The 19,139-nt window shown below is 64.8% G+C and overlaps 1 protein-coding gene across 3 annotated transcripts; it reads right to left on the bottom strand.

The window, feature by feature from the left end:
• Positions 1-554: 554 nt before the first annotated feature.
• TBKBP1 (TBK1 binding protein 1) lies at positions 555-12,090 on the bottom strand. 3 transcript variants are annotated; one of them, XM_072885789.1, is made up of 11 exons: positions 11,891-12,090; positions 10,681-10,947; positions 8,710-8,934; positions 8,509-8,631; positions 8,327-8,431; positions 7,617-7,770; positions 7,339-7,517; positions 7,210-7,259; positions 2,560-2,678; positions 1,555-2,300; positions 555-1,309 (listed from the first exon to the last, which is right to left on the bottom strand). In XM_072885789.1, the coding sequence occupies exons 3-11, from the start codon at positions 8,929-8,931 to the stop codon at positions 1,181-1,183; spliced, it is 1,827 nt and encodes a 608-aa protein (XP_072741890.1). In that variant the 5' UTR covers positions 8,932-8,934; positions 10,681-10,947; positions 11,891-12,090; the 3' UTR covers positions 555-1,180. The 3 variants fall into 3 exon arrangements, with proteins under 3 accessions (XP_072741890.1, XP_072741891.1, XP_072741892.1); XM_072885790.1 differs by having other exon boundaries at positions 8,327-8,425; XM_072885791.1 differs by lacking the exon at positions 8,509-8,631 and having other exon boundaries at positions 8,327-8,425.
• Positions 12,091-19,139: the final 7,049 nt, after the last annotated feature.

The raw sequence follows: 19,139 nt of genomic DNA, 5'->3' as shown, positions 1-19,139 counted from the left end.
TTACCCGCAACGGGCACCCCGAACCCCTTCACCCCCGCGGCCGACCCGGCAACAGGAGTTGGCTCTGCCGGGGCTGGATGTGCCAGCATCAGGCTCGTCCCTTGCCCTATCCCCAGCCCCGGGGGAAACCCGCAGCCCAGCCACCCCCCCCCCCCCCCCGGGGACCCAAAGAGAGGAGCGGGCTTCAGCCCCCCCACAGCATTTCAGGTGCTGGAAAGGTTTTATTGGAGTCAGTGGCGTTGCAGAGAGCGCGGGTCCCTCCGCCCGGGGGTCCCAGTGCAGTGGGGGGGGCCACACCCGGCCGAGCCCCCAGGGGTGCGTGGGGGTACGCGCCGTGGCACAGGGGGACATGCAGCGCGGAGTGGCTCGGCGGGGGGACGGCACTGTGGACCCCCCTCCTCTCCTGGCAGCTTTGAGGTAGATTGAACATGGCAGGGGGACGGGGGTGACAGGGTGGGGGCTCGGGGTGAGCAGCCACCTGCAGCCCCGGGCTAAAGCAGGGGGCCTGGTGGTGGGGGGGCTGCTGGGGGCTGCGCTGTCCCCACACCGGGGGGGCCCACGGTCAGGGAGAACCCCCGGGCCATGGAGCCCAGTGCAATGCTGGGGGGGGGGGTCCATGCTGCGCCTTGGGGTTCATTTCTCAGCAGCATCGTTGTGGGGAGGAGGAAGAAAGTGTGTGGGGGGTGCTTTTAATGTAAAAGACTGGAAAGATGCTTGAACCGGTGGGACGAGGTGAGGGAGACCGAGAACAAGCAGCTGCCCCCCCCCCTCGCCCCCAAACCCAACTCTGCCCCAAGGAACCGGGGAAGGGGCAGCCCCTTCCCTTCACCTGCTTCCTGGGGGCCGGATCCAGAACCCGGCCCCTCGAATCCTCCCTGAGATCAAGCAGCGACACCCAAGGGTGCAGATGACACCCAAGGGTGCAGACAGGTCCCCTCCAGCCGCCACCCGGGACGGCGTTGTCCCAGCACCCCGATTCCAGCATCCAAACCCAGCGTGGATGCAGGGACGGGGGGTGAGGTGGGAGTGGAGGAGCCCACTTACGGGGGGCCGGGGGGCTCCAGGGTGGGGGGCGGCTCAGTCTTTCCGTAGCTACTGAAGACTTGGAGGTATTTCGGGAGCCGTGTCGCTCCTCGTGTGTTTTCATGCAGCATCCAAAGACCGGGGAGGGGAGGGAGGCTCAGATCTTGCTGTTCTCCAGGTGCGAGTCGATGTGCTTCACCAGGGCATCGTCCGGGTAGCCGATGGGGAAGGCCAGCTGGCACAGCGGGCAGCTCCGCACCTCCGAGTCCACCGTCTCCAGCAGCAGCTGTGGGGGCACAGAGTGGTGCTGAGCCCGCTGCCCACTCCCCACGGGGGCCACGTCCCCCCCTTCCTCCTCCCCAGCAGCCTCCCGCCGCCGGGTGCAGGCTGGGATGCCGCGCAGCCGGTCAGAGATGGGGAAACTGAGGCACACTGCAGGGCGACTGCCTTGCCTTGCATGATGGTGGGGTTCCCCTGCCTTTCCCCCCGCTCCAGCCCACCACGACACATCCCCGGGGGGGTCCCGCTTACGTTGATCGAGGGCCAGGACTGGGCGTGCTCTGCCCGGGCATAGGCAGCGGCCGTCCGGTGCACGGCGTCGGTGTCGGGGATGGGGAAGCCGGCACAGAAGGAGGCACAGCGGATGGCCCCCACCTCGGGGCTGGGGGGGCTGGGGAGCGCCCACTCCTCTTCATCCGACGATTGCTTCTCAAAGCGCACGTGCTCCTCGAAGGGCTCGCGGGCGCTCAGGGGGGCCCCCGCGCCCCCCAGGTACACCTCGCCGTAGGGCCGGTGCTTGGGGAGCGTCGAGGCTTCGGGCTGGAGCCAGAGCGAGCGGCTCTGCTGGTACAGGGCCACGTTGCTCACCTCCGAGTAGCTGCGGCGGCCCTGGAAGCCGGCTTTGATGTGGTGGCTGGAGGGTTTGGCGTAGCCCAACTCCATCCTCTCGCCAGGGAGCCGGTGTGGTGATGCCGAGGCCGGAGATGGGCAGGGTGGGGGGGCCGGGGACCGGCGCTGTTGGGCAGGCGACTGGCTAGAGGGGGGCACTGGGGACCGGCGCTGCTGGGCAGGGGACTGGCAGGGGCCGGGCGCTGGCGAGCGGCGCTGCTGGGCTGGCGACTGGCTGGGGGGTCCCGGTGAGCGCCGTTGCAGTGCTGGCGACTGGCACTGGGGTGCTGGCGACCGCCCCGGCGGAGTGGGCGAGGGGCACTGCGGGGCGGGCGAGCGGCGCTGCTGGGCTGGGGAATGGCACTGGGACAGCGGGGAGTGGCGCTGGCCTGCAAAGCAAAATCGGGGGGGGGGAAGCACAGAAAAGACCCCCTTGTGACCCATGTGCATCCCGCACGGACGGGGGTACGCGGCTGTGGGGATCCCTGGCGGGAGGGATGCTCCTGGGGAGGGATGCTCCCAGGGACGGGGACACACACAGGAGCTCCGCACTGGCCAGAGGACGAGGGCAGCCGGCGTGGTCTCCCCATTTTTTGCATCCCAGCCCCGTCCCGGCGTGGGGTGCAGCCCCCCTGCCCCCCCCCTTACCGCCGTTGAGGCTCTTCTCCTGCAGCAGGGCGCGGAGGATTTGGCTTTGCAGGGAGCTGAGGTTCCTCAGGCGGCACAGCTCCTCCGTCAGCTCCGTGTAGGCCAGCGCCAGGTTCACCCTGCGGCAAGGACGAAGCGTCACCGAGGGCGAAGCAGCCCCGGTGCTCCGGACAGGGGGGGCCCCCTGCCATGGGGTGCTGTGGGGTGCACCCAAAACTAACCCAAATTCGGGTTTTTAACTAAAAAGGGAAAAGTTGTGGCCGTGCACCGCCCAGCATCGTATCCGCGGCTGCCCCATGCACCGGGAGCTGCCGGGAGCAGGAGGGAGGCGGGTGCCGCGCTCCCCGCCCCAGCTCTCGGAGGCCCTGACAAAGTCATCAATTCTTCCCCAACTTCGGTGTCGCTTTTCAAAACCATATTCTCTGCGGTGATGCGAAGGGAGAAGCCGTCTCCCGAGGGCCCCGCGGGGCTGGGGGCTCGACACGTCCTCCTGCACCGCGCGCGGAGAGTTCAACTGAGCCGTTGTGACACCCCGGGGACCCGGGAGACGCCGCTCGTAACAGCAGCCGACAGGTCTGCCCCTGCCCGCCCTCCTGTCATCTTATCGGGGGGGTGGGGGGGAGAAGAAAATAGAGGAAAAAAGAAGAAAATAGAGGAAAAAAGAAGAAAATAGAAGAAAATAGAAAAAAGAAAAAAGAAGAAACTAGAGAAAAAAGAAAAAATAAAAGAAGAAAAACAAAAGAAGAAAAAAGAAGAAAGAGAGAAAAAGAAAAGAAAGTGAAAAAGAAAGAGAAAAAGACGTTTCCTCAGCCGGGTCCCCATGGCCCTGCCAGGGCGGCACCGAGGACACGAGCACCCGGGTGCCTCCCCCGACCCAGCTGCCCCCGAGATCCCCCCTCCACTTACAGCCCTGCTGGCTCCCACCTCTCCTGCCTCAGTTTCCCCTCTGTGGCCCATCACGGGCACCCGCTCCAAGCCCAGGACCCCGGAGCAGAGGCTGCGGCCGCTCCCCAAAGCAGGGGGGTCCCGGCTCCCTCAGCCCCGCCGCTGGATTTTGAGCGCTCCCGTGGGGGGCCACCCCAGCCCCCCTCCCCCGCCCCCCCCCAAATCATGCTGAGGCGCAGGGAGGAAGCACCAAAACCACAGCGCTGGGGCGGAGGAGCGAGCGGTGCCGGGGATGGGCACAAGCAGCCCCCGTCCCCCACCCAGGTCACCCTGCCGGGACCCCTGCCTGCATGGGAGGGAGGGCAGGGACCTGCCCCATGGGTCCCTCCGGCAGCCCAGGGGTCTGCGAGGCTTTGTGGGAGGGTTGATGCCGGGGGGAGGGAAACTTGAGGGGGTCTTGGTGCCCCCCAGCCCCCAAAAAAGCTCTGTTTCAGGGCAAACTGTGGGTTTTTGATACGCAACTGCAGATAAGCTGTGAGAACAAAACAGCCGCCGAAAACCCGGCCACCCACGCCTGCCTGGCTGCCGAAAGCACCGCGGAGCATCACTGCTCCAGCGAGAGCGGCCGGATTCTGTGGGACCGCATGGGTCCCCCGTGGGTCCCCCGTGGCCCTGGCAGGCCGACCAACATCGTGTCCCCTCCTTGTCCGCGGCCAGAGATGCTGTGGCCAGCGGAGGGGGACAGCGGGGCTGCCAAGCACAGCTGAGACCCCCCACCCAGGACCACCAAAGTGAGGGGCTGGGGACACAGGGGAGCGCTGGGGCACAACGTGTCCCCCCCGCCAAAAGCACCAGTGAGGGGCACCAGACCCAGTCTGGGGGGGGGGGGGGGGGGAGCAGCACAGCAAATGGTACCCATCGCCCCTGCAGCGTGGTCAGGACCCGGAGAGATGCCGACCGCATGACATCCCTCCTCACACCCCTGCCGCCCCACCGCAGGGCTGCCCCCCACACCCCCAGCGCCACACGGTCCCCAGGAACCCCGGGACACACACACACACAGACAGCGGCATCTTCGTGTCACGGGGACTGGGGCTTGGTCCCCACCCTCAGTGGCAAAGTTAATCTGTGGTGTGTGGGTGCTGGCCAAGGTGCAGACCCCCCCGGGTGGGGGGGGGGGGGAGGGAGGAAGGGGTGACCTCGAGCAAGTCACACCTAGTAAACAAGAAGCCGGCGAAGAGCGAACTAAAAGCAGAAACCACAGGCGTAGCTGCCATTGCCACCAGGCTGGGGGGAGCGTGGGCTGGGGGGGGGGCCAGGCACAACCCCAGCAGCTGCTCAGCCCCCCCTTTGCCGCAGGACAGGGGTCGAGGAGCCGGGGAGGGGAGCAGGGGACAGGGACGTGCCAGCGCAGCATCGTTGGCAGAGGAGGCAGCGAGCACAGCGGCAGCCCCGGCACGGGCACCCACGGGTGCAAGATTCATTAAAACCCACAAAATCCCACCAAAATGGTGTCAGGAGCAGGGCAGCGAGAGGGCACAGGGTTGGGGGTGTGTGTGTGCTCCGACCTGCCTGCACCCAGCACCCCCAGCTTTCGGCACTGTGTCACCCCTGGATGGCGGCAGTGACATCCCGGGGACGGATCCTGCAAAGCTTTCCAGCACCCTCCACCCCCCGGCACCCCCCACCCTGCTCCCCCTGCGGTTTTCCCCATGATTTGGTCCCAGCTTTTCCCCGTGCTGAGGAAGTGCAAGGGGGAACGGCCGTGACCTCAGAAAGGACAAAAAAAACCCCAACAAAACCAAGAAAAGAAAAAAAAAAAAAAGGAGGGGGCCGGAGGGACCCCCGCCCCGCTCACGCCGCGGTGGCACGCTGACTAATTCAGCAAAAGCCAGCCAAAAAAAGTCACCCAGAGATGGAAAGCGCCGATAAGGTGCCTTTCACACCAAAAAAGTGGTGGAGAGGAGCGGGTTACAAAAAAGAGCTGTATTTACAAGAAAAGAGCGGGGAGGGAAAGGCTGTGCCCGGGGAAGGGGGGAAGGTGCCCCCAGGCCTGGGGGTGAGGGGTGTGGAGCCAGCCGTGCCTCAGTTTCCCCACCCCAACGTGGGGAAGTCGGGCTTAAAAACAAGGCGGGTTTGGGAAATGTTAATACAGATACTTGGAGTTTTATTTCCCAGTGGGGCCTGGATATTGTGGGCAGGGGGACAGGGAGAGGGGGGACCTGCCGCAGGAGGGACAGCACGGGCAGCGGAGCTCAGCTGTCCCAGCCACGGCGGGGCTGAGCTTTGCGAAAAATAAAGTGAATTAAGGGGGGGGAAGCGTGGGGGGGGTTATCGAGGGACCCCCCGGGATGGGCAGGGGGGAGATGGGGTGGCAGCTGCCTGGCCGCAGCCCCCAGGGATGCCAGCGTGGATGCAGCCGGCCCCCCCGAGCCCCGTGCACTGATTTATGCTGGGGAGACAAGAAACAGCAAAAACATCCAACACCTCGGGAAAAAGGAGGGAGACACCCCCCCCCCCCCACACACACACACCCCAGCATCTTCCCAGCCCCGCGCCAGGCGAATCCCCGCGCGTCACCTTTTATCTGTCCACAGCTTGGCACGGGCTGCCGGCCCCGGCGCATCGCCGCCCGGTGCAGCCCGACGTGCCCGGAGGAGCTGCGATGCCAGCCCCACGCGTCCTGCCCGGCGCCACGGTATGGGGGGGGGGAAGAGGGGTGCGAAGTCCTGCTGCCGCAGCCTCGCAAGCGCCGGCCGCAGCGGGGACGCGTGTGCGAGGCTGGAGAGGCGAGGATAGCGGGGTACCACGGCCGTTGCCTAATTAAATGGGTTACGGATGGCTGCTTTTAGGGAAAGCCTCAGCGCCGGCACAGAGCCGCTTCGCACGCCCCGATACCGGGGTCGACCCCGGGGACGGTTAAGGGGTCCGGCTGCGGGAAGCAGCCCCTGCCCTGGCACAGCCGTGCCGCCTCCCCCAGCTCTCCTCAGCCCTCCCCGGACTTGGGGGTGTCTTCGCCCAAACCCCCAAATCCAGGGTGCCCCGTCCCTGTCCCAGTGCCACACAGCACCCCGGGGTGCCCCGATGGAGCCCCCAGAGCTCACGGCTGCAGTGAGGGGGAGGCCAGGAAGAGGCGCAAGGACCAGAGGAGGGGACTCGAGCACCGGCACCGCGATGGCTCCAATTCGGTTACACCATCGCAAAAAAGAAGCGCTGCCGGCAGGGTTTGGTGCAGAGCGGGACTGAGCTGGAGAAGGGGCAGCCAGCGGCCCCGAGCAGCCCGGACATGCTCCTGGTGCTGCCCGGTGCAGCCAGGCCGGCATCCCGCAGCCTGGCACGGCTGCCTGGCACGACTTGGTGCTGTACGGTGCTGTACGGTGCTGTACGGTGACTGCACGGCAGCCACAAGCCATCAGTGCCCTCTGGAGGCAGCGGCACGGTCGCCGAGCCGGCACCGCGCAGCCTGTACGGTGCCGGACGCTGGACTGTGGCCACCCCGCGCCTGGAGCTCAGTTCAACTCCAAATCCCCGGGGCGTAGCGGGTGCTTCTGGAGTGCGGGATCCCACCCGCCTGCAGCACTTCAATAGGGGGAAGCCCCCGGGGACCCTGCCCAAAGGGAGTCCTGCTCCCCCCCAGGACACCCTGAACGTGAAGCCCAGCAGTGCCCCAGCAGAGACCCCCATGTGCCCCCATCCCTCCCTGCCAGGCCGGGGACTCCCCCCACCGCAGCCCAGCCCTCACCCCGGTCCATCCCCAGCACTTACTGGTCGTCGCCCACCTTCTTCACCCAGGCCATGTCCCGCTCCGACTGGTCCTGGGGAGAGCAGACATCCCGTCAGCACCCGGACCCCCACCCACCGGGTGGTCCCGCGTGGCCGGACCCTGCCCCGTACCTGCTCCCGGGTGTCCTGCAGGTGCTTCAGCTCCGCCTGCAGCCGCTCGCACTCGGCCTTGAGATGCTCCTCGCGGTGCTGGGCACGCTGGGTCTCCTGCCGCGCCGCCTCCAGCTCAGCCTCCAGCCGCCCCGCCGCCTCCAGCCCCCGGCTCTGCCAGCCCCCGGCACGCTCCAGCACTGCGGGCAGGGCACGGCTCAGCCCCCGGCACGGAGCTCGGGCTGCCCCGCCGGAACGGGGGTCCCGAGGGCGAGGGGGGGGGTCCCGCGGGAGCTCACCGTGCGTCAGGCCGGGGTTGGGGTGCAGGGCGAGGAAAGGCACCTCCTGGCCCGGCAGCGGGGCACCCAGCCCAGGGAAGGTGCCGCCGTCACGCTGCCGCAGCTGCTGCTCCAGGCTCCGGATGCGGTTCAGATGCGTCTCCACCAGCGCCCGCTGCCCAGGGAGAGGGCTGAGCCCCACTGGCACCGCACCCCCTCCCCGGGGTTCATCCTGCCCTGTCCCGGCAGACCCGGCACTCGGAGTCCCCGTGGAGCTGGTGGCCATTGTGGCAGGGCGATGGGGGGGATCTGTCCCCAGCACATGGCCAGTCCAGAAGAGGGTGGCATGGCAGGGGTGGCCCCCCAGGCTGGCAGAGTATCATGCCGGATGGGGTGGGGGAAGCTGGGGATGCCCAGCCCACCCCGAGCACACGGCGCCAGGACAGGGACACGCGCCACGCTGGAGCCAGGAGCATCCCTCGGCAGGGCGGGAGCGGGAAGAGACGGGGTAATGCCGAGCCGCGTGCATCACTACAACCCCCAGTGCGGCCATAATGGGGGTGAGCAGCCACGGCCCCCCCAGCCCTGCATCCCCACCGAATGCCGGCGGTGGCACCAGCAGCGCCGTGGAACGGAGAAGCCATTTGCCCAGCTGCTGCCATGGAGAGGGGAAGGGGACCTCGATGTTCCCAGGCACTGGTCCCTGCCAAGCGACACCCGCTGGCACCCACCATCTCTCCGAGCTCGGTCTCCAGGTCAGCCTTCTCCACGCACAGCTTCTCGTAGGCCTGGATCATCTCCTCCAGCTGCTCCTCCCGCTCTTTGCTCTTCTGCAGCTGCCGGGGAGGCAGGCGGGGGTGGGTGGGCAGCTCGGGGACCCCCCACGTCCCCTGGCCCCGCCGGCCCCGCTCACCTCGTGCTGGAACTGGTTGAGCTGCTGCTGCAGCGACGCCTTCTCACTCTTGAGCAGCGACGTCTCCTTGGCCTCGTAGAGGGAGAAGATGTGCTCCTCCCCAAACTCACCGATCAGCGGGTACTGTGGCCGTGGGGCAGAGGCATCAGCGGGGACCCCCAGCCCCATGCCCCCCCCCCCCCGGCTCCCCTAGCCCCTCACCTTGACCTCGTACATCTTCAGCCGGCGCTTGAGCGTGGAGTTCTCCCTCTCCAGCCCCGTCAGCCTGTTCTTGATGTCATCGTAGGCAGTGATGAGGGCGAAGTGGGAGGCCGAGCACATCTCTCCCGAGAGGTCGGTGTTGGGGCTGTCGAGCCAGTCCTCATCCGGCCCCAGCGCCTCCTGCGTCAGGATGCTGATGTCGTCCTCGAACATGGAGTCCATGTCCTGCCTGGGGAGGAGATGGACGGACAGACAGCCGCCAGTGACCCTACGGCCTCACTCCCCGGGCAAAGTGGGGATGAACCCGGCTGGGGGCAGCCCAAAGCCCCTGGAGCAGCAGGAGCCCCCAAAGCCCCCCTGGTGCAGGATCCAGCCTGGGGCAGGGGGAGTGGTGGATCAGGCCCCACCGAGCCCGGCCGGGTCCTGGGGACAGAGCAGGGTCTGCAGGGGCTCGGTGTGTCCCGGCGGCAAAGGGCGATGGAGGAGGGACGGTCCCAGGAGCCGCCACCGGTAGCGGCTCCGTCCCCGCAGCGTCCCCCGGCGCAGCGGGGGGACACCGGCCAGGCGATCGCCTCTGCCCCCGCTGGGGGAAGGGGGGGACACGGGGGTCCTGGCAGCCCCCACAGCAGGGGCCATCACCACTGGGGACAAGGGTGGGAGTCAGGGTGGCAGACAGCATCCCCGGTGGAGTGGCCCCGGGGGGACGCGGTGACTTTCCCCACGTCCCCCCAGGAGCAAGCACCAGAAATAGCGGCCGGTGTCGCTGCCTCCCGCCCTGCACCGCACGCGAGCTGCTTCCCGCCCTCCCACGCCTCCGCAGCAGCACGCACCCCTCGCCGTGCTCTACATACCGGTGCTGCCGCTCTCCCCCCGGGGAGCCACCTGCCTCACGGCATGGCCCCCAAGATGGCCCCGGGGGGGGGCCTGATCCTGCCCGTCCCACTCTGCCGCACTGCCCGGCACCGCAGGATTTGTCCTCGATCGAGGATTTTGAGTGGTTGAGGCTCCCAGAAGCAGAGCCTCTGCTTTTGGCTCTGCCACGGCTCCTGGGCCGTTTGGCACAGCCGACCCGGCGAGGAAAATATGCCCCAAGCCGGCGAGGAGGCAGCATCTGCAGTGCTGAGCCCCGGCACCCACACGCGATGCTCTGGCACTGTCCCTCCATCCCGGCTGGGGACCCCGCAGGCACCGAGGCGGCCGCTGGCCGCGCTCAGCCTCGCCGGCTTGGGCCAACATCTGGGAGCCACGGCCACCCAAATAATTCATAGCACAAAGGTGGGAGAGGGAGGCGATATCTGCAGGGTGACGGGGGGGGGCGGGGGACAGCCTGGTCCCCTCAAACCGCCAGCAGAGCCGGGGGCCAGCCCAGCCCCGCTGGCATCCCCAGCCCCGCTCTGCCCCGGGGGGCAGACCCCCCCCAGCTGCTCCCACAGCCCCAGCTCGGCCGGGGTCGGGCGGTCGTGGGCTGCCACAGCCGTGCGTTTTGCAGCCTCCACTGGGATGAGGAGCATGAAACGCAGACGAACCCACAGCACCGTGACCCCTCCTCTGTCCCCGCTGTGAGGGCTTTAAAGCCACCCCCACGGGGCAGCGATGGAGGGGACGGGGCACCCAGGATCCACCTCCGCTCGGGCAGGGAGGGGACCGTCATCATCCTCCATGGGGAAACTGAGGCACTCCCATAAGCCAAGATGAGACTTCCCAAGCCCCTGGTGACCCCCTCAAAGCAAGACCCCAGGAGTTCTGGGTTGTGGGGCCGGTGTGTGCCCAGACCCCTGCCTGGGGGTCCTGGGGGCACCATGCGGGGCGGAGGGGGAGCCCCCAGAACCAAGGGACGGGACCATCTCCCTCCCCAACGCACAGAGCCCAGCAGCAGCTCTGCACCCACGGCCTGGCCCAGAGTCCCCTGGCCTGGCCCTGCTGCTCCCCAAACTGTGCCTCAGTTTCCCCGTCTGTATCATACTGTGACACTTGCCTTGCAGCGGGCCCCGGGCGCGGGGCGAGGCGGTGCGGGCTTGGCAGGGCTGCGGCACAGGCACGCGTGTCTCAGGCGTCGGCAGCGCAGGCAGGGAGCCGTGGTGGGCAGGCGCTCACAAGATCAGCCACGAGAGGGTCAGCGGGAGATGGCGGTGCTGTCATTAGGCTCCAGGGGCAACGGCGGAGGTCCCCACGGCACCGCACCAGCTACGCTCCCTCCACATTCCCAGCGGTCGGCCCCTCCTCGAGGCCTACAAATGCCTTTAAAGAGAGCAAAAATGGGGCTGCAGCTCCCCGGCACCAGGACGCTGCAGGAGGGCTCGGCTGGTGAGCAGCAGCTCACCGCCCCGGTGCACTGGCAGGGACGGGAACGCGCTGTGCCGGGCAGCAGATGCCACCGGGCTGCCGGCATCCAGCTGGCATTTGGGGAGAGGCACCACGCAGCTGCCTGGCCCCCCAACACAGCCCCGCTTGGGGGTTCTGGGAGGATGCGCTCAGTGGGACCGAGCTCCGTCGCAGCCCCCAGCCACGCACCCCCTGCCCTGAGCCTTGGGGGGCTGCGACCGGTACAAGCCCCCTCCTCATTGCTGTAGCCTCCCTGGGTGCTCTCCCCGCTGCTGGGGGTGGGAGGTGCGGGGGGCCGGGGGGCTCTGGGGGGCTGCAGGGAGGGGGCTGGTGGAGGCCAGGACATGGCGCCACTGCTACGGCCCCGAGTGAACGTGGACGGGCTGCAAACCTGCGTGCAAACCTGCGTGCAAAGGGGGCCGGCAGCGAGCGTGCCCCCCGACCCCGGGAGCGGGGCCCGGGCAGGCGGGTGAGCCCGGGCGGAGGTCGGGGGCACCGGCGGGGGGGCGGGGGAGCCCGGCCTGCGGCGGCCCCGGCATCTCCGGTAAACCCTCCCCGAGAGCCCCCGGCCCGGCCCGGCCCGGTGCCGCCCGCCCCTCCTGCGCCCAGCCCGGTGCCGCACCGCGGCGGGGGTCGCCGGGCAGGGGACGGGGTCGGAGACGCAGGAGGAGTCCGGGGCGGAGCCGGGGATGGAGCCGGGGATGGGGATGGAGATGGAGCCGCGGGTGAGGGGGATGCAGCGGGGAACGCGATGGGGCCGGAGGAGGCCGGGAGCCGCCGGGCACCGGGGCGGGGGGGGCCCGGGGAGGGCGGGGGCTGCTCGGTTCCCCCCCGGCCCCGGCCCAGGCCCCGCACTCACCGGCGACGCGACGCGACGCGATGCGATGCGGCAGCGCCCGCAGGGATGCGGCTCCTTCCCCGCCCCGGTCGGTGTCGGTCTCGGTGTCGGTCCCGGTGTCGGTCCCAGCCCGAGCCCGGTCCCGGTCCCGAGCCCGGTCCCGAGCCCGAGCCCGGTCCCGGCCGCCCCCGCCGCAGCCCCGGCCCCGGCCCCGGCCGCCGTTTCTTCCGCTCCGGAGACACCGCGAAACCACGTGGGCACCGGGCGGCCGCCAGCCCCTCCCCCCGCCACGCGCCGGTGCCGCCCCCGGGGCTGCCCCCCCCCCACCCCCGGGCACGGCCGGTCCCCGGGATGCTCCCGGGGGGACGCACACGCTGCCCCGGACCCCCGCCCCGCTGCAGCCCCCGCCGGAACCGCCACCCCCTGCCCTGCCCCGGGGGGGGGGGGCACACACCGGACCCCAGCCCCCTCCTGCGGCCGGGGGACCCCGCTCCCCAGCGGGGCAGACCCGGGGGCCGGGGGGCTTCTCCCCTCCCGGGCAGCTCCGGGGGGCGAGGGCAGAGCAGCACCGCAGCCACACGCCGTGGGGGCTGGGCTCACCCCCCCGCCCCCCCCGAGAACATTTTATTCCCTGAATTGTTCTCTCAGAGCCGCTTCCATTATGGAATTACATTTTTTTCCCTTTGCTGCGCAGGGTTATTAATAGCTGCTCTCCTTTCGCCGGCGCCGCTGCTGCCGGGGGCTCCACCGGCGAGTCCTGTGCTCCGGGGGGACAGACCCCGGCCAGCCTGGCGCCCGCAGACCCTGAAGACCGGACGGACAGACCCACGGCACTGTGCGGACAGACCCACGGCACTGGCCGACCCCACCGGCACGAGCATCCCTGCCGAGGCCTCGTCCCACCCCACCAGAGGACCCAGGGGGAAGCAGAGCCCCAGGGATGGTGACCGGGGGGGGGGACTTCGCTCCTGCCCAGGCACCAGCAGCGGAGGTGATCCAGGAGACATCAGCACGGTGCGATCCTGCGTCCCAGCCATCTGCCTCCATCACGCGACGGCTCATGCCGGGCCGGGGGAAAAGGTGTCGGTGCGAAACCAGGCAAAGACGACGCTTGGCTTCACCCAGCCCCTGTCCCCCCCTTCGGAAACCCAAAGGGAGCAAAGCCCCCGGCCAAGGAGCTCCCATGGGGCCCCCGTCCTAGACCCCCCTTCCCGGTGCTATGTTTAGCGCAGCTGTATCATCGCTTGGATGGAGCCTGGGCTGCGCCGGGAGAGCGCGGCGGTGATTCAGCGTGCGGAGCCTCGCCGCCGGAGCAGGAGCGGGGCTGTCGGCAGCACGGCCGGACCCCCCCCACCCGCCCCAGGTTGGCATCGGTGGGTACCGCTTGTGGGATGCCACAACACTGGGTGATGCCCATGGCTGGAGCAGGAGCCGGGTGCTGCACCGGGGGTTTCTGAGCCAAAAACGCAACGTGAGGCCCAGGGGGTTTTGGGAGGCCGATGCCAGGCAAGCACCGGCTGCTCCGAGACTTCAGCGAGCAAAGAGCGGCCGTTTCCATCCGAATTCCTGCCAGGGAATCGGCACGTTGCCTTTGGTGCATGGCCTGGAGAAGTCAACAGCTCTTGGGGGCTGGGTGGGTCACAGGGCTGGGCTGAAAGGCAGGAGAGGACCACCGACCCTGGGGGGATCAAACGGGTGTGGGCAGGGGCAGGCAGGAGCCGGGGGGCCGGGCTCTGCCGCAAACAGGGCCCCGGAAAAATCCCGAGCGCCAGCTCTGGCTTTGCTCACGCTGGCAGATTGCTGCAAAGCGCTTTGAAGTGCAAATTAAGGTTTTCCATCAGGTTCGAAGTTAATTTTGACGCAAAGAAAACAGCACGGCCTCAGCCCCGTGTGTGCGATGCAGGCAGGCATCGGGCCGGGGATGGGCAGCCCGACGGGGACGCAGCCCAACGCTCCCCCCGAGGGGCTGCACGCAGGGGACAGGGTACAGACGTTCACCATGCATTAAGGAAAAGCCTTGCAGCCACCCCGGGAGCTGTTGCAGGGTCAGCCCTGGAGAGAAGGAAGGCAGAGGGAGACTTTAGAGGCAGGAGGAGCGATCCAAGCTCCTGTGATCATCGCCCACGTAAGCCAGGCCCTGGGATTCGGGGTCCCCATTGCACCTCCACAGCCAACGCACCATCCGGGACCACGGGTATGGGCAGAGCCGGATCCAGCCCGGCCGCCCTGCGGGATGCTCTGCTCTTTCCAAGGCTGCAGCTCTTCCCCTGCAGTTTCCCCAGCAGCCGACCCACCGCCCCGGAGCAGCAGGGATGCCAGCGGCAGGAGGCGAGGGCAGCGCAGGGCATCCTCCCCTACAGCCTTTTCTCCTCCTCCCAATAGTTTCTGCAAAGTTTTAAGCCGAGAGCAGCATCAGGAAAGGTTCCCCCGACTGGCAGAAGTCCTTCGCCCACCTTCTCTGCTGCCTCTGGGGCACTGGGGACCGGCCTCATCCTGCAAAGGGAAGATCACCCAACAGCAAGGGCAGGCTTGCAGCACCCCTGGACATTTGGGGCGCAGTAGTTGAGAGATGCAATGCCCAGAGTGACAGGAACGGCTCTACAGCCAGCTTTCACAGTAATTATTGCAAAACCAGGTAAAATCCCTGCTTTCCAGCAGCGCCCGTGCATGGGAACTCACCGGGCAGAGCGATCACAAGTCGTCTGTTCTGCACTGGTCCCGTTCACCGGCTGCCCCAGGCAGTCGAGCCTGAAGGCAAAGGCACCTGCCCACGCTGTAACGGTGCCGGCGGGCAGGGCTCCGGGCAGGGCTCCACGCGTTCACCCCATCAGACTTTGCCTTTCATCTCCCGGCTTTGCTCGCAGCAGAGGAAACACCAGCACGCACCTCCCTGCCCAGGAGCTCAGCCGGCTTCTCAGCTGCTTCAAAATCCTGCTCAAAACCACGTTTCTCCATCCCCCCCAATATTACACGGGCCTCCGCTGCCTGCCAAGGACGGTCCCTCGTGCTCCCTTCCCTGCTGCCCGGCCGTGCTCTCACCCTGCGGCTGGGGGCTGCCTCCCCCTACATTTCCAAGCATCTCTCACGCCTGCATCTCTCCCAGATCCCTATGAACTCCGTAACTGAATTATTTAACTAATGCATTTTGGGTACGCTCGAGGTCTTGGCTAATCGGTGCACTTCCACAGCGCCCACGGCAGAGAATGATGGAGAGCAGGGGAAGAGTAATCTCTCCTGACCCCCAGCCTGCGTGAACAGCCTGTGTTACTTGGAGGCTGCACACTCCCCGGGTTCACGCAAGGCCTGAGCTGTGATAGAAACATCAGTCAAACCCCAAAACGTCGCCTTCATCCTCCTCAGTGACTGTCTCATTTGTTATCCCCATTAACCACATTCAGAAGGAACGAAGGAACCTGTCAGATCCCCCAATCAAGGCTTTACTTGCCTGAGCAAAATTATTTCATGCGTTTATGGTGGAGGCAGTGTTGGGCTCCTCAGTTATTACCCATGAAAAAAATTAGCCTGGCTGCCTTTTGGCAGGGGACACTTCAAATCCCCACAGGTGACGCCCGGCAGCATTAGCCTGCAGCCGGCTGCGGTTTTCCCTTCCACCCCCATCACCTCCGGCTGCCACCGGGACGAGGCCGAGCAGTCAATTCGTCCATCGGTTCCTGCTCACAAACAGGGCCTAACGCGGGGACACAAAACCCCATTCCCACCAGCAGGCACAGACACGGTTCTGGAAGTGCTCTTGCGAGCAGAGGGGTTAGAGCGGCGCAGAGGCATCTTTACGGAGAGAACCTCATCACCCGGCCACGCAGAGTGGAAAACCTCAGGCCATTTTCCAGTTGGCTTATCTGGTCCCACTGTGGAACAGCGGCTGGCTTGAAAGAAGAGCCCCGCGTGTTCAAAAAGCCAGCACTGAGCTCGCGTCCCACCTGCGCAAGGCATCCCTGGGTGGGCTAGAGGCATCCTCGGGCTCCCCAGGGGTGCCTGAGCACCCACTCCACACCCCGAGCACCCTCACCGAGGTGCTCGCCCCTCTGCATTCAGTGCAAAGGCTGCAGTAACGTTGCCAGCCCGGTGCTCACATCGGTGCCCGGTGGGGGCTGCGACCCAGCAACCAGGACTGGCCGCATCACGCTCTCAAGCTCCCCAAGAGCCACGGCTCTGAGCACGGAGCAACGTCGCTAAAACACAGAGGCAGCTGCACGCAGGAACGAATGAAACGATGATGTTAGCCAGCACCGGAGAGCTGCAGCGGCGGAACTCTGCGTCCACGCCATTTCTCACCGTAGGCTCGAGCTCAGCCCGGCAGGACACAAGTGAAAGGCTGCGAGTCCTCGCACAACCCTGCTGCTGCCTGATCCCCTGTCCTGGCCACGGGAGCAACAAGTGGAGGAGGATACAGGGGAGTATAAGCAGGGGAAAGCTGCATCCTGTGACCGGAGAGCATAAAGCCCTGTAAGTCCCCATGCTGGAGCCCGTCCCTGATCAGCACAGCCCTTCCGTAATCGTCCTGATCCTGGCTAAGCACCCGCGCAGCACATCCAGCTCCTGGGCGCTCGCAACACATGGACTCCCCGGTATTTCGGTTGTGGCAGGAAAGCCCCGTGTCCCTGCCAGGCGAGGGTACACGAGCGATGCCACTGTAGCCATGCAGTGCCCGGGTTTCGCAGGGGGGATGCTCCCCATCGCGGGAAAGCGTGGTTTGCTCCAGCACTCCCCGGTAGCCGACACACGGACCGTTCACTGCCGCAACGTGCAAAACCACCCCCTCTGCTCGCAGCCAGCACCTCAACAACAGGGTTAAGGAAAACAGCTGTAAAATTAAGGTCCCCTCAGCTAGGTTTCATTCCAGAGCAGCGACACCAGCTCAAGGGCCACGCTGACCACCCTGTCCCCCTGCGCTGCCATCGTGCCACCCTCACGGGTGGGAAACTGCTGCGTTCAGCAAGTGCTGGCGGTGCCAGACAGCGACAGCGAGCTACAGCAGCCTTCGCAGGAGGGCACCGAGGCCACGGTATCACCTCCGAGACTAGAAAATCAAGTTGTTGGTTGTTTCCCCCCCCCGCCGCCCAAGGCTGCAGGGAAATCGGGTTTTCTCCTCTCCCTGAAGGGACACGGCCGTCGCGGGGGAGCTCGGCACATCAGCCCGCTCACCTCGAGCCACCCATCGACAGAAAGATGCTAAATAATAAAATCCAGCGTTGGGAGAAGAGACCGAGCTCCTGCTCCCAGAAATAGTTCTGCACGGCCCCGCTATCCTCGGGTGCCGGAGTGGCACATATGGCTGATGACACATTGCTGTCACCTCCGGCTCCCCCAAAGAGGAAACGGGCGATCGTCACTCATTGAGCGCACACCCACACAGTCTCTCCGAGCCACCGCGGCGGGGGAAGATTGCTGGCAGGAGGAGACGCGGCAGGCTCTGGGAAAATGAAGCGGCAAAAAAAAGTAAGGAAAACAAAAATAAAGCGGTTTTTTTAATTATTATTATTATTTAGAAGGTAAATAAATCGGTCCTACCGATTTGTTAGTAATTGGGTCCTTTCCAATCGCTATTACCGAGCGGGCGCAGCCAGCGGGGAGGTGGTGCAGCGACGGCGCTGGCGTGTCACGGCGGGTTAAAGTCTTTGCTATCAGAAGGCAGACGAGCACCGAAGCGCCGGTTCCTTCGCTAGGTACGACTGACAAATTGACAAAATGAAGTTAATAAAGGAACTTGTTTGGGAGCTAAAATTTCAGGATTGCATTAATGGGCACTAAACTTTTCCCCCGCCTGCATGCAGAGGTTAGTTTAGAAGGAAGGGGCACAACACAAAGTGCCAGAGCGGAGCTACCGCTGGCAACACCACCTTCACAGCCCTCCCAGGCAGCCGCACGTCTGCGGCAGCGCCGAGTCTCCGGCAGCGCCGCGCAAGCGATGCCCAGCCCAGGCTGCCAGCTGAGGCAGGCTCTGCTGAGACAAGCACATTGTGATTTTAGTGCTGAAATGGCACTTGGAGGAAGAGAAAAAATAAAAAAATTCAAGGATTTATTCTATTAATTAAATCTGCCAAGCAGTGAAACCAGCTCTTAAAAAAATAAGTTTATAAAATAGGTATTTGGCCCTCCCTCTGCAGCCAGCAGTAACAGGATTAAGGGATAACGGGCACAGGGGAGGCACCGGACCAGCTCATGCTCACCACTACATCGCTCACGTAAAGCCTGCGCCGCTGCAATTACTTTTGAGAACTGGTTCCCTGAAACAAAACCAAAAAAAACCCCAACAAAAAGCCCCAAAACAAACAGGACAGACACAAGGTTTGTTTCCACTACTGTCTCAGTGTACTTTATTCTCCTGCTGTCTACAGCTGAACAGCCACACAGGACAGAAACAGGTAGCACTGAGGAATGATCAGATTTCTTCCCTCCACACCCCCTCCCCAACTTCAGGAATGGCTTTTTCTTTTTTTATATTTTTTTTTTCTAGGAAATCCCACCCCACCTCAAGAAACAAAATAAAAAGAAAAGGCATTACTAGAAATGTGACCCAGGCCTCTCCCTAGTCTGTGCTCCGGAGCCGGCTGGCTCTCCCATTTCACAGAGCTCCTCCTCTCCTCTAAACACCTGGGATTTTATTTTATTTTATTTTTTTTGTACACTGGTTCAAAGTCGGCACTTCGACTGCAATCTGAACCCAGCACTGAAAGGCACATATCTGATACCCTGTACAAGAGCTATTGTGGATTCTGCAGTGCAGATGGGCAACGAAAGTGGACTCCATTGTAATGGATCCTAGGATCAGACTGGGAGAAGGAAACTGGGGAATAAAGCAGACCCTTGCCCGCTTTTTAGAAAAAAAAAAAAAAAAGAAAAAAAAGAAAAAATACTGGCTAAGGTTTTCTACTCTCCCTCCCACAAGCAGCTTTTAAAAATGCCCATGTTAAACTGCAGATTCAAATGCTGGTAGTATCAACAGCTGCATTAATAAAAATGAAATGAAAAATAGTCTCAAAGCCCTGCACCTCCTCCGTTTTTTTCTTGGCTTATTGCTGACAATCTAGGGTAAGCAAGGGACTATTCCTCAAAAGCAAAAGCCTCACTTAAGAGGAAACGAGAGATTCTGATCCTTCATGTGAAAATAAGATGTTGCATGATTGGGGAAGCAGTAAACAGCCAATTCATTTCTGCGTTGCCCATCAGACTGTTACTACTCTATCAAAAAAAAAAAATCATTAATGGGTTCCCCTTTTACTGGAAAGACCAAGAATACAAAAAGGAAGTA

This window comes from Ciconia boyciana, chromosome 22 (assembly GCF_034638445.1).
Source record: "Ciconia boyciana chromosome 22, ASM3463844v1, whole genome shotgun sequence".
NCBI lineage: Eukaryota > Metazoa > Chordata > Aves > Ciconiiformes > Ciconiidae > Ciconia > Ciconia boyciana.
The sequence above is the reverse complement of the archived record's forward strand: the minus strand, read 5'-3'. Positions and strand labels throughout refer to the sequence as shown.